We start from the raw sequence: 15302 nt of genomic DNA on the forward strand, positions 1-15302 counted from the left end.
TTCCTCTTATAAATTTGAATGTGTTCAGTGAGTGTACTGTATTTTATGCTGCCAAGTGTCAAGCAAGAGACAATGTTTTCCTTCCTCCATACATATTTTTATTTTATTTTATTTTATATATATAAAGAAAAAGTCAAGACACCTAGGATCAAAACGTTAGCTGATGTAGATTTGTTATAATAGGGGAATCCTCTTGGATTCTGTTCTCCTTTCTATGGGTGAAATTCACACAGGTCTGAAGGGTTTTGTAAGAGCTCCGCACCACTTAGTCCCCATTGTGCTTCTGAAGGGGAGGAGCTTGGGTAGAATGGCCATGCCAGACATAATCTACCCTGGTAGTGCACCATGGCTTACCCAAGGGGAAACAGACTGGTTTACATTGAAGTAGAGCCAGTGTCTGGGAGCCTCCACTTAGGGGATGCAACTATTGCAATTTATATGCTGAAATGGCAGTCAGTGCATTTATGCATTGCAGCATTGCAAGTTGGAGGTGAGAATTCCATCCAATTAATCCCCCTAGAAACCTCTGCACAGAGCCTATTTACTCAAAGGAGTGAATTTCCCCTTATACGCATGTGTAATTCTCATTAGTATCAATATCTGTGCATATGAAGCAGAGAACTTTTTAAATTTTAACTCTACATTCCTCTGCCTAGACTTTTTTGTTTAAATTGCTGCCATTTTAGAGGAAGCTTATAAATATTAACAATAAGAATCCAAGAACACAAACAAGTGATTAAACAAAATGAGAGATATGTTTTTATGAACAAGATCAGCCATACTGGGGCCACTGTCCAAGGCTGTTAGTCTGGCCCCTTTCATCAACACTAAACTCACATCAAAAGAAAAAAGACTAAGACACATAAAGTTTTTTAGCGGAAAGAAGCTGGTCCAGTCTGCATGAAACATTTGTTATGTGTAAATTAAATAAATGCAAACAAATTACTGTGCAAGTAAACCAACTAAAATCTGTCCAAAGGAATTTTCAGCAACAAAAACTACAGATACTGGATGGACCAAAATAGTTTGATCACATTAAGCTTTAAAAAAATCTTTTATGAAAGAAAATGGAAAGATTCTATTATTATTTGACTTAATATTCTAAGCCTTTAATAGAAGCAAACAATCACATTTTATTTTTATTTGCAGATGAAAAAAAGAAAACAAAGAAAATTGATAGTGAACTCAACCCTGTTTGGAACGAGGTGACATTCTCATAACATTTTTGGTTTTAGTATACGGTACAATACATTATGGCTACAAAATTAGTATATTAGTCACTGCAGTTATGAATCTGAGATACAGATAGGAGTTAAAGTAAAATACTTTCCCATAAGGTGACAGTAAATGTTTTTTGCAGCTGAGTAAGCAAACACAATGTGGGATGGGTGATCCAGTAGATATAGTGTACTTGGACTTTTAGAAAGCTTTTAACAAGGTCCCTTACCAAAGGCTTGTAAGCAAAGTAAGGAGTCATGGGATAGGAGAGAAGGTCTTCTCATGGATCAGTAACTGGTTAAAAGATAGGAAACAAAGGGTAGGAATAAATGCTCAGTTTTCATAGTGAAGAGAGGTAAATAGCAGGGTCCCCCAATGATCTATACTGGAACCTGTGCTGTTCAATGTAGTCATAAATGATCTGGAAAAAGGGGTAACAGTAAGGTGGCAAAGTTTGCAGATGATGCAAAATTACTCAAGTTAGTTCAATCTAAAGCAGACTGTGAAGTTACAAAGATATCTCACAAAACTGGGTGACTGGGCAACCAAATGGCAGATGAAATTCAGTGTTGATCATTGCAAAATAATGCATATTGGAAAATATAATCCCACCTATACAGTCAAAATGATGGGGTCTAAATTAGCTGTTACCACTTAAGAAAGAGATCTTGGAGTCATCATAGATAGTTTTCTGAAAACATCTGCTCAATGTGCAGCAGCAGTCAAAAAAGCGAACAGAATGTTAGGAACCATTGGGAAAAGGATAGATAATAAGAGAGAAAATATCATTATGCCATTATTTAAATATATGGTACACCCACACCTTGAATAGTACATGCTGTTCTGGTGGCCCCTTTTAAAAAATGATAAATATAAATATAAAGTGGAAAAGTTACAGAGAAGGGCAACAAAAATGATTAGGGGTATGGAACAGCTTCCATATGAGGAGAGATTAAAAATAGTGGGACTACTGAGGTTAGAAAAGTAACGACTAAGGGGGGCTATGATAGAGGTCTATAAAATCATGAATGGTGTTGAGAAAGTGAATATGGGAGTGTTATTTACACCTTCACATAACACAAGAACCAGGATTCACTCAATGAAATTAGTAAGTAGGAAGTTACATAAGGAAGTGTTTCATCACAACGCTCAGTCAACCTGTGGAACTTGTTGCCAGCAGATGTTGTGAAGGAGAAAAGTGTGACTAGGTTCAAAAACCAATTAGATAACAATAGGTCCATCAATGGCTATAGCCAAGATGGTCAGGGATGCAACCAACCCCATACTCCAGATGTCCTTAAACCTCCAGCTACCAGAAGCTGGGGCTGAGACTTGATAAATTGCCTTGTACTGTTCTTTCCCTCTGAAGCATCTGGCACCAGCCACTGTCAAAAGACAGGTTTCAGAGTAGCAGCCGTGTTAGTCTGTATTCGCAAAAAGAAAAGGAGTGCCACAAGTACTCCTTTTCTTTTTGTCAAAAGACAGGATACCGGGCTAGACGGATCATTGCTTTGACCCGGTTTGGCCATTCTTATGTACTTCTGAGCTGTGACAATTGTATCTCATCTCATTTTAAGTACATGTAGATGGATTTCTGGTTTGTTTGGGGCCTGTTTCTCCTGCCATTGAAGTCAATGGAAGTTTTGGCATTGATATTAATAGTGTCATGACTGGGTCCTTGATATGAGCACTGCCACTTTGATAATTAACTGTACACCAAGCATAATGAAAAATGGTAATGCAAGTTAGGGCTAAGTGTCTAGAGGAGTGCCACAAAGGTCAGTTTTAGTTTTAGCTATATTTAGCATTCTCTTTAATGAGCTAGAAGAGAGGTTAAAGTGCATACTCATGAAAATCATGGGTCATCTACAATCTACAAATCTTATCTACAAATAAGAAAAGAGTGTAGAAACACAAAGGCCTGAAATCATTGGCAATTCACTTCCCCCTATGACTGAACTGGGAATAGGCTCAGGTCTTATGAAGAAAAATAAGTTATTCATATTAATACAAGGGAGGAGAACTAGAAGTACTGTAATGGGGCACTATTAAGAAACTCTCCTTTTTAATTGCAATGTACCAGTAACAAGTCAAAATGTACTACAGACATGTTCTGAAGTTTTTCACTTCATTTTTCAGATATGCAAATGTAAGATCAGTCAGGTTTAACTGTGTTACTAAATGTAATATTCATTCATGAAAAGTTTTATTGTTTGCCTTCATAGTGTTAAGGTACTTTATATTTTAGCTGTATTGATCAGTTGTTTTTGCTCTAATTCTCTTTTTAACAGATTCTTGAATTTGATTTGAAAGGGATAGCACTCGATATTTCATCATCCCTGACCATTATTGTGAAAGATTTTGAAACAATTGGACAAAATAAGTATGTATTTTTTTCATTGTTTAATTAATCTAATTTTCAATGTAACTCAAAATGCCAAACAAAAACTATGAATTTGATAGTTCACTACAAACAAATAATTGCTGCTATTAGATTGGTTGGTTGATTGAATTGGCTGACATTTTATTGTACTGTACTCTAATGATTCTCTATACATTTTAGGCCTGTGGTCTTCTCTTTGCTCACTGTAGTCTTCTCCCTCACCAGTGTTTCTGTACTGTTGCTCTGGAGGGAGTCTTCAGCCTTCTCTGTGCACTTGACCTCATGCACAAAGTTATTTCCTCCGTTTTCTGCCCCCCTTGAGAGGCCAGAGATTGAACTTCATCCATACAATTGATATTAATGGGTTTTGGATCAAATGCATCAGACAAAAGCTCTTCCAGATAGCAGTCAGAGAACCAGTTCTAGTTAGTTTCAACAAAGTCAGTGTTCATTGGTAATTTTACAGAATTAGAAGATAAATGACAGATAGTTAAACCCATTCTTGTCTGGATGAATATTGCAGGAAGCATTGATAGATTGACACTAAACCAAAAATTATATTGAAAGATGGTGTTATAGAAAATATATTTGGTCTCTTCCTCAGTGGAAGATCTGTCAGAACAAGGGTATCTGTTTTTTTCTTATTGTTAATGCTACTAAAGAAATAGTCATGTTGTATAAAGGAAGCTATTTTTACATGAAAGGGAAAAGACATAACTAAATGTTCAGGTAATGCAATGTTCTTTGTTTTAGTGCTGGAAGTTTTGTATCCAAGAGTTTTTATTTTTTATCCTTACATTTTTATAAAATGTTAATTAATAGAATGAGAGAGACAACACTGCAAACAACTAACAGAATAACTATCAAGCATAAACTCATCAAAAGTATTTAGTTCCCTGAATTGTTTAAAAAGGCAAACTATGTATTTTTAATATTTGAAAGCTAAAATTAAATAGAATATATAAAGTCCTGTAAATTAAGCTGGTCAGTGTAACTAAAACAAGTAAAATGCTACTGCATAGAACACTTACTAAAAAATCCAGAGAATCATTTTTTTCCAGGGGGATTGTGTAGTTCCTGGAATACAAAACTTTCATGTTTGGGATATATGCTTATAAGCAGTTTCCTATACATGTTAGAAAGATTTGCTATGTTGCAAAATGCATTTTGCATAAAACTGTACATTATGGATGGAAAGATTTCACTGCAATTAAATCATGGCCTAATTATGTACAGTATGTAGATAACATTGCAGTATAGATATTCGGTATTTTGTCATAATTATTATTTGTATTGCCATAGTACCTGTGAGCCCTAGTTGTGGACCCCATTGTGCTAGGCACTGTACAAACACAGAACATGTGCTTCAACATGTTTTTCATGGTTCTGAATGGCATGATAGGGCAATTAGTACAAACAATGCTAGAGGCAAAATACAGATGTGTTGTTTTTGTATGCTTAAAGCTTTAATTTGTCCTTAATATAAGAACTGAAGGTGTGCAGAATACCTGAAAACAGTGTGTATAGACACACCCCATAAGAGGATGATGTTTAACTTACAGACTGTGAAAATATTAGTGACCGTTTAGTAACCTCTCAGAGTGTACTAATAAGAAGAAAAGATTCTTTGGGGAAAGAATGGGAAAGATTTTATTATTATATTATTATTTGTGCATATATTTTTTTCTTGTTTTATGTATAGAGTAAGGAATCACCTGCATTTTGTGTGTAATCCTGCTCCCACTAAACTCAGTGTTAAAACTTCCATTGACTTCACTGGGGCCAGTGTTTCACCTTGTATAATCATAAAAAGAGGAGTATTCATAACAATGTGATATTTCTAGTCCTCTGCATTCACTAATACTCTATTCATATATTTCTCATCTCTAATATGCCAAATACTGCACACACTATAGATTCATTAGGGTAAGAAAATATATTGTATATGTTTTTATTTGAAGCATCTTAACACATGGTTTCTGAGCCTCTGAGGCAAATCCTATCCCTTGCACAAACTCTAAATAAATGGCCTTTGTGCAGAGGTTTTCTGTGTATGGGAGGTAGTGGAGAATCCAAAACCTTCCCCAAAATGTTTGCTTCATTGCCCCTGTTGCAGCTTCAGGGCTGCAGTTGACTCTACAGCTGCTGCATCTCTGTGTTACATAACAGGTTTAACCAGTGGATCCATATAGCACAGATTCACTGACCATGTCTCTGCACTCTCCCTGAGCCACCCAATGCTCCCTATGCCAGGGCAGATGGCATCCCTGCAGAGCATAATTGTACCACCTGTGCAGGCTGTTCAGTGCCTTCACATCTGCACTGCACAGTAGAACTACTCAGTTCCCATAGTGTTCAGGACCTTCTGCTGGCTATGACTTGGGCCAAAGGATGTGTCTCTAAATATGAACTGTGAATTTGAGTGAACTGTCAAAGGAAAAAACGGGGCCAAGTTTACTTCTAATCAACCTACTGAAAACCATAACATCCTTCAAAAGCTAAAAAAAAAAAAATCCAACAACAAAAAACACCAGAACAACTTGCCATCTCCCCACCTCTTTCTATAAAGTGATCGAATGTTAACTAAGATCCATGCCACTATTGTTGCTCTTTCCTCTCCAGCATGGCTGACATTATGAAGCTGTAACTAGCTGTGTCATTGCTCTATTGATTGCTGGTATTCTGTGGGAGGAGGCAGAGAGTGAACATGTATGAAACATCCCCATAGTGCGAATGCCCAGCCGTGGTATCACAGGCATGTAGCACACATCTTCCCCTCTTTTAATAGCAGTGCTGAGTGATGCTATCAAAAGATGTCTATGATGACAGATCCTATTTTTATCTTGTTATTTTCAGTTCAAGTATCGAGCTCTTATGATACCGATTTAATGTGTAAATTCTGCATTTATTGGTACAGTAGTAGTTCCATTTTCGCAATGAACCTTTGTTTGCTTCTTTTGCCTCCTCTGATAGCCAAGTGACTCTCCTGTCTTTGGTGATACTCCATGTCTGAGGCATTAGCGGGCTCGGGAATTATTTTACTGGGTAAAACACAAACCCACTGACAAGCGAATTGATAAAAAATGCACAGCGGCAACGTTTATTGGATAAACAAAGTTACGTGGTGGCTGGGGAATAGAGCGAATGGTTTGCCCATAGACAATTAAATTATACAACCTCTTAGGCAAAGGGGTAGGAGGGGGAGTTACAGACTTAAAGGTGATAGGAAGAGTTACATACATACGACACATCTGAGCCAACTGACCAGCAGTGCAGACACCAATTGCATGGTAGGCACAGGGTAAATTACAATGAACACGACACGACACGGGCTGGCGCTAACGGGAGGATTATGTCGGCTGAGGGATGATCAGTCTCCTTGGCATACACGTGGAAAATGCCCCCGTTTCGCTTGTTGACTGCTGTATTTTATGGGGCTTTGTTGGGGTCCTGTCGTTTTGCTATAGGTCGCTTAGCTTTTCCGCCTTCCGGGTTCTGGGTTGGGGCCCTTTTACATCAGCGGGTCTGCTTTTGGTTCTCTGCACGACACCTTTGATTTATGCACTTGACACGCTTTTTCGCCTCCCGGGTCCTGGGTTGGCGCCCTTTATGTTAGCTGGTCTGCGCGTGGCTCCTTTTGGTGTACGTGACAAGAACCTGCTGTAAGATGGGGGGGTTTTGTTGTTTCTTGTGGTGGGCCGACAATTGGCCAGCCCGGTTGTTTACCTTGGGTTGTGACACTCCATAAATCCCATCATTGAGTCACTGGTAGGACATTTGTTGTAATCAAATCTCATATCTTCTAGAGGTTCACCAGGGTGAAAGGGGCCCAGAATGCACTGTGTGACTCTGATCTCAAGGAAGCTCCAGAAATCATGATATCTGAAAAAAGAAATTGACACAGGAAAGTCTGCCAGCCCTGCTGAGTTCTTGAGATGGATTTTGCATGACATCACCAAAAGATGGGAGAATTCTTATCTGAACCTTTGAATAGGGTCAGCTTAATATCTGGGCTAAGATTCCCGTTGATTCTTATTTTTTCCAAACTAGATGATCTATCCTTAATCCAAAGTCATATTTGCAAACATCAGCCAGGTCCATTTGTATTTCGCAGAAGAATGATCAAGGGCTGATCATTACAAATATTGATATTTTTGTTTATGGATAGGAGTTGGCTCACACTTATGTATTCTATGTACATATAAAAACTGAACAAAGACGACCCCCTGGAAAGTGACGTACAATATATGGAGCTACAAAAAGCATATTCATGCAAAGTAAATAGGAGGATGGTGCAGTAACTATTTCATGATCACTAACTGTTTAAGGGTCATGAGCTAATGCTCATTTGATGTGTGCACATAATGTTTCCCATTAACTTAAAAATAGCCACCATCATTTCCAAAGGAAAAAAAAAGCATAAAACAGTAGGATTTAGAACAAGAGTCACTTGGGTTTCACACAATAGTCATTCTAGTCTTTCATAGCTTGTATTCTTTTAGCACCCTTTCCTATTAAATTTTCAATATTTTATGTAAATAAGTATACTTCTTTGTAAATATGTTCACAAACAATCAATAATATGGAACAAATTCATTCCAATTACTCTAACTGTTGCTATAGATTGCATTGTGGTCTTTCATTTTTATTGTCCCTCAATGATTCCAGAGGAAATCCATTCAATTTACAAATAATGAGGTTTTTTTTTAAATTGCCAGGCCTGCAAGCTCAAACCAGAATCTGAAAGCCACACTATGTTCTTTCTGTCTCATGCATTATTGACTTAGCTGACATGTATTACAGGTGTAGTTAAAGTGGACAGCTTGAGGTAAAAAATCTGCAGAACGTAAACATTCTGTTGATGTGTGAAACATAATAATATTATTAATTATTTGTATTACACACCTCAGAGCCCCATTGATGGACCAGGACCCCATTGTGGTAGGTGCTATACAAACACAGAACAAAAAAATGGTCCTGCCCCAAAGAGTTAATAAGTAGATGACAGAGTTCGCTCTCTGATAGGCAAGCTGGCTCTATAACATAGAAAAGAGCACAGTTAAGAGGTCTTTCAAAACATAGTTACATATGTGTAGTTCTTCAGTGTTCTAAAGAAATCCAGTGCCTCACATTCAGCAGCAACAGAATAAGAGTAGTGGAATGCATGGGTTTTTTTCTTGAAATGCTCCACTACTGTATAACTAGACCTGCCTTTTGCAGGCAGTTATTCATGCTAACTCACAGTAAGGAACAGCTGAGGTGTAGGTTTTTTCCTTTGTAAGGTGTTAGTGGTATATGACTAAAATCAAGATGGAGACTTTCTCTCCCGCCATTGCCCAAAATGTCCCATTGACATCAGTGGAATGAGGAATTGCCCCTATATGCATAAATAACCAGGGAACTATTTACAAATTCTCAAAGGGGCTGCAACAGTGATGAATGAACTCCTGGCAAATTACACAATTCTGTTCATTCTACCCTATTTCTTTTTAAAATCTCTTTGTGAATCAGGCTAATTTTTTTTTATTTGTTAATGATTTTGTTTCTCCATAAGGTGAGTAGCCAAAATAATGCATAATATCCTCCTTGCATGTTTCTTCCAATGCACCTCAGTCCTGAACTGCAACATTGCACAATTCCCAAAAGAAGAAGATTGTAGAACAGGCTGCTTTAGGCTAGCACACATGGCAGTTTTGGGATTTGTGCAACCACAGTACAGTGCCTACCACTAGCCTCTGGGCACTACTGTAATACAAACAAATAACAATCACAATGGAGAACAGGAGATCATCACATTCACTTTGACTCGTGAAGCTTGTCATGATTTGGATTCAAGCCTCCAGAAGTGAAAGCCTATTGCACATACCCACTGTGGGCCATATCCTGTTCACCTTAGCCTCTGGAAGACTTTGAAATGAATGTGACTAGTCCAAATGAGTAAGGCAAACAGGATTTGTTCCTGTGCCAATATTCCCCCAGGCCTAAGGACTCACAATGTTATTCACTATTTATTTTGCTGTCTGAGGGGCAGTTTTTAGGCTTAACTTTGAGTATGAGGGAGTTTCCTCCGACAGGCCTCATTTATCGTGTGCTGGAGTGAGATGGGGGCAATAATTTATATCACCTGTTTCAGGGTACAGCTTACTCCCTATCTGTCATTCAGCCAGCTCTGCTAACTGGCACACAAGGTAGAAGTGGAACCATAGGTCTCACCTATCCTGTCTTGCCATCCTTCCCTGCCCGGTCAGTCACAGGGAACGTATCAGGCACATAGCCCTAACTCTGCTCCTCCATTCCTGGAGCAAAGATCTGCGCAGATGCTATAGAACAAGGGCACAGTCTCCTAAAAATTTATACAGTAATGCATTTAGGCCAGTATTACACAGTGCAGGAGAATCAGTCTAGTAGAAGTTCCCTTGCTTTTACGCTCTGCCAAAACACTACTCATTGCTGTGGTATGTTTCTGCAATTAGGCTAATGTGAACATTATGCATATTTTTCTGTTTCTCCTGGAATCACAATTTACTGCTAACTGCAGAAATGTTACTGTAAGAGCAGACTAATATCGCATCAACATTCATCATGACCCAAAGCCTGACCACTGGAAAAGTAGTTACATTTAAAAAGCCCAAATCACACTGATATAATAAAAAGAAAAAAGAAAAGGAGTACCCGTGGCACCTTAGAGACTAACAAATTTATTAGAGCATAAGCTTTCGTGAGCTACAGCTCACTTCATTGGATGCATTTGGTGGAAAAAGCAGAGGAGAGATTTATATATACACACACACACACACACACACACAGAGAACATGAAACAATGGGTTTATCATACACACTGTAAGGAGAGTGATCACTTAAGATAAGCCATCACCAGCAGCGGGGGGGGGGGGGGGGGGAAACCATTCATGGTGACAAGCAAGGTAGGCTAATTCCAGCAGTTAACAAGAATATCAGAGGAACAGTGGGGGGTGGGGTGGGAGGGAGAAATACCATGGGGAAATAGTTTTACTTTGTGTAATGACTCATCCATTCCCAGTCTCTATTCAAGCCTAAGTTAATTGTATCCAGTTTGCAAATTAATTCCAATTCAGCAGTCTCTCGTTGGAGTCTGTTTTTGAAGCTTTTTTGTTGAAGGATAGCCACTCTTAGGTCTGTGATCGAGTGACCAGAGAGATTGAAGTGTTCTCCAACTGGTTTTTGAATGTTATAATTCTTGACGTCTGATTTGTGTCCATTCATTCTTTACGTAGAGACTGTCCAGTTTGGCCAATGTACATGGCAGAGGGGCATTGCTGGCACATGATGGCATATATCACATTGGTAGATGCGCAGGTGAACGAGCCTCTGATAGTGTGGCTGATGTGATTAGGCCCTATGATGGTGTCCCCTGAATAGATATGTGGACAGAGTTGGCAACAGGCTTTGTTGCAAGGATAGGTTCCTGGGTTAGTGGTTCTGTTGTGTGGTGTGTGGTTGCTGGTGAGTATTTGCTTCAGATTGGGGGGCTGTCTGTAAGCAAAGACTGGTCTGTCTCCCAAGATCTGTGAGAGTGATGGGTCGTCCTTCAGGATAGGTTGTAGATCCTTGATGATGCGTTGGAGAGGTTTTAGTTGGGGGCTGAAGGTGATGGCTAGTGGCGTTCTGTTGTTTTCTTTGTTGGGCCTGTCCTGTAGTAGGTGACTTCTGGGTACTCTTCTGGCTCTGTCAATCTGTTTCTTCACTTCAGCAGGTGGGTATTGGGAGTACTTGTGGCACCTTAGAGACTAACAAATTTATTAGAGCATAAGCTTTCGTGAGCTACAGCTCACTTCATCGGATGCATTTGGTGGAAAAAACAGAGGAGAGATTTATATACACACACACAGAGAACATGAAACAATGGGTTTATCATACACACTGTAAGGAGAGTGATCACTTAAGATAAGCCATCACCAGCAGCAGGGGGAGGAAAGGAGGAAAACCTTTCATGGTGACAAGCAAGGTAGGCTAATTCCAGCAGTTAACAAGAATATCAGAGGAACAGTGCTTGTTTCATGTTCTCTGTGTGTGTATATAAATCTCTCCTCTGTTTTTTCCACCAAATGCATCCGATGAAGTGAGCTGTAGCTCACGAAAGCTTATGCTCTAATAAATTTGTTAGTCTCTAAGGTGCCACAAGTACTCCTTTTCTTTTTGCGAATACAGACTAACACGGCTGCTACTCTGAAAACTGATATAATATTAACATAGATCACTCCAGGGATAGATAAAGAGAGCTTTCACGTGACAAAGTGCAGAGCTGGTTTTTCCCATATAAAAATGTCTGAGAAAAGAACACATCTGTTTTCCATTATGTTGTTAGTCTAGTCAATGTTTAAAATCTCTCATTCCACTAGGAAAATGAATCTACACAGTGTAAGGAAAATGTAACATTTAGGATCATTGTCAGTAACTGAAGTACAACGGGTAGATTACAAAGTTACAAATACCACAATCTCTACAGGAAGTTACATTGTGGTCTGATTAAGTGATTTTATTCCATGTGTAGGAGGGCAAGTCACTGGTTGTACACATTTTTCCAGACTGAGTAATTAGTAACCTGGCAACACAGAGGAAAATAGGCTGGGCACACCCTTCTGTTTGGTGAAGAATGTAGTCCCAAATCTACAGCACGGAAGTTAACTACAGCTCACTATTGAGACACTGTTAGATTTGTAATGATAACTGTTTAATCAATTTCTTAACCTGCCACCAAAAATATTTAGACCATCCTCTTGCAATTGGATCCATATGGGTAGACCTCTGTGCCTGACAGTAGGGTGGCAGGCATGTAGGAGTCTGCCTTCATAGATCTGAATGCAGGTTTGGAGCCTTACATATTAAAGTTTCTTCTGGTTTCTCCTGAAGGTTTCACCTTTGTAGATGATGATGTGCATGACATTTTTCTTTTCAGATCTATGCACCTGTAAAAAGCAGTATTAAATAATCAATGAAGATTAAAATAGTACTATTTCTGTTTAAGCAAATATATTTAGCTACAACAGTATGTATTAGAAGATTGGGATTGAAGGTCTTGGATGGACTTTACCATGTAACAGATATAGCCAGCAAGATATTTGGATGTAAGCCACTATAATTTATGTAGGAGGAGCAAGGATGATGGTGACAAATCAGTGTGCGTCCACTGAAATCAGTGGTGCTACCTTCGCTCCTTTATGGGGATATTGGGCCAGCCACATCTGTGCCATAATTAATTATTTGCTTCCCAGCCTGAGGAGGTGGGACTATGGAGGGGCAGGAGATAGATTAATGGACACCTGGACCTTATCAAAAGACTAAGAGTGAACCCTATCAGGAGTTGGAACCCCAGATGGCCAGTGAGTAGTTTGCCCTGAACCAGGGTATGTAAGGAAAGGGGTATTCCAGAGGGAAACAACATGAGAGCTGGGAAGTATATGAGACACAGAACCCAGAAAGGGCAAGCAGCAGGGCCCAAAGAGTGGGCTGAAGAGAAGACCCAAAGTGCAGAGGGACCTTTATGTGTGGTGGGCACTTTTTTGTTTGGACTCTTGGTACTCTGGAAGGGATTACGTTTGTTGTGACTTGGCTAGAGGGCTAAGCCATATCTCCAGCACAGATGTGTGTGTGGAGGGCTGAATAGGCTCACCTAGAGGAGGGAAACTGAGGAAGGGAGTGCTGGCAGAGCTATGCTTGGCCAACAGGGGATGCTATGGAGCAGCCACACCTTTATGATATACCCCAATTTACACTGGTTGAGTATCTCAGGAATGCTATACAGAAAGATAACTTCATACTACAACAGAGAGAAACATAAACTTCTTAGTTAGTGCTGTGAGTTAGGATTTCCTGATACTAGCACCAATGGATTAATTAGCTGTACCAAAAGTACAATGCTATGTTTAACAGTTGCTTACCTGTAGTTTATAGATTCTTTTTTGATATAGGGGAAATACTATAGGCCTAGCAGTGATATCAAATACTCTTGAAATTGTGGATTTATCTTTCAAAATCAGCTACTATACATGAGATCCAATTTGTCCAACAGTTTCAGTGATTGTCTTCAGTATACCTGATTTTCACATAGAAAAGGTGGCTTGGATCTCTTTAGAGTTCTTGTTTAGTGAAAACAAATCTAATTTAGCCATCCCCACTTGAAACACAGATTGGCCAAGTACACTGGTGAGTATGGTTTGGACACACTTCAGTAATCAATTTTTTTCCTCAGTATGAAATGTCAAGTAAATATGGTCCCCATGTTGCACCAACTTGTGGGACACTGAACCCAAAGAGAAACAATTTTTGACTTTTTCTGTGGAAAACCATCTATTATTGTCTCCTAGGCTGATCCAACACTAATATTAGAAGCCAGGATTGATAGCACTTATGATCAACAACCATTACCAAATTTTGGTAACACAAATTTTAGCATAATTTGGCCCTTTCTCCTTAGTATCCAAAACATGGTTCAAGGGACAGGTGGCAACCAGGAATACAATAAGACTTCCCAATACAAAATATTCTGTGTGTTCATTAAATATCTCATTGTGGCTTTTCCTAATCTTGCTTTACCCAGAAGTGAAAGTCAACATAGTTTATCAGAAGATGGATGCCTTAAATTTCTTACTTTGTTGTATATGCCTAAAAGAAAGACAAGTGAAAAAGTAAGAGACTTCTGATTTACAGTAACAGTGAACCAGAAGGCACTCAGCAACTACTTGCTGAGCAGTACTGAATGTCCATTTAAATGTCCATTGGTACTTACCATTAACTATGGTGATAGATATTGCCCTGCTACATGTTTCACTTTGGCCTCTCAGCTACTGTTGAATATGTGTGCTGTTCTCTAACAGGTACAGCTAGAATACAGCATGCTTATTCCTAAATATAGATACCTTCTTCTAGTCCCACCATCAAGCACAGGCCAAAATAGCCTGATGAAGACATCTATCTTTTTCAAAAGTTGAAAGTAAACCTATTCCACTGAGATTTCAGTCCAGTTTTGCAGCCCTCTGAAGTTTAAACAGGGAAGTTCAGATAAAGTCTGGATTAGCATCTGACCTTTTGGGTGTTTGTATAAACTGATCCTCTAATTCTTTGAGGTTTGACCATCATTTGCTGTTAAATAATACTGCAAAATGAGAAATTAAATAAGAACATTAATGCATGTCCAAAACATCTCTGTTTGAATTTTTATCATAGATTAAATACCATTATGATTACAAAACAGCAGAAATGGGTTCAAGCCAGTTTGGATCTGAATTTCAAACACCATCCTGTTCAGGAGTGTGTGTAGTCAGGGATTTGGCTGGAACGCCTCTCTGCACAACAGGATCATTCTGATGTGAACAGTTTGGGTATATTTCCATTGACTTCAGAGGGCACTGGATTAGACCAATAGGGGAAGATTCTCTCCTATACCAAGATCTGCTTTGCACAGAAAAGGGAGGCATGTTCCTCAGAAAAATGGTATAGCTCTCTGATTCTTTGCCATGTGTAGCTTCAACACTGGTCCTTGGGCAGGTTAGAACAGCCCCTAGATTGCCCCTGTATTAGCTCCCACACCGCATCCTTGGTGTAAGGGGTATGTGAGGTATGGCTGCATTGCTGCTGCACTCTGGTAAATGTCAGCTGTCAGTCTCTTGGGGACCACTGCCAACTGGTATAGAGGCCATCTGCCAGTTGAGAATCCCTATGTGCA

The 15302-nt window shown here is 39.1% G+C and overlaps 1 protein-coding gene across 2 annotated transcripts in view; it reads left to right on the forward strand.

The window, feature by feature from the left end:
• The window catches only part of MYOF (myoferlin), a 111487-nt gene that overhangs the window by 14299 nt on the left and 81886 nt on the right, over positions 1–15302 (forward strand). For both annotated transcript variants that reach the window (XM_038409248.2, XM_038409246.2), the window contains exons 2-3: positions 1150–1205; positions 3510–3601. In XM_038409248.2, the coding sequence (XP_038265176.1) occupies positions 1150–1205; positions 3510–3601 (148 nt within the window). The remainder of the gene's footprint in view (positions 1–1149; positions 1206–3509; positions 3602–15302) is intronic.

The sequence above is a fragment of the Dermochelys coriacea genome, chromosome 7 (assembly GCF_009764565.3).
Source record: "Dermochelys coriacea isolate rDerCor1 chromosome 7, rDerCor1.pri.v4, whole genome shotgun sequence".
NCBI classification, from domain to species: Eukaryota; Metazoa; Chordata; order Testudines; family Dermochelyidae; genus Dermochelys; species Dermochelys coriacea.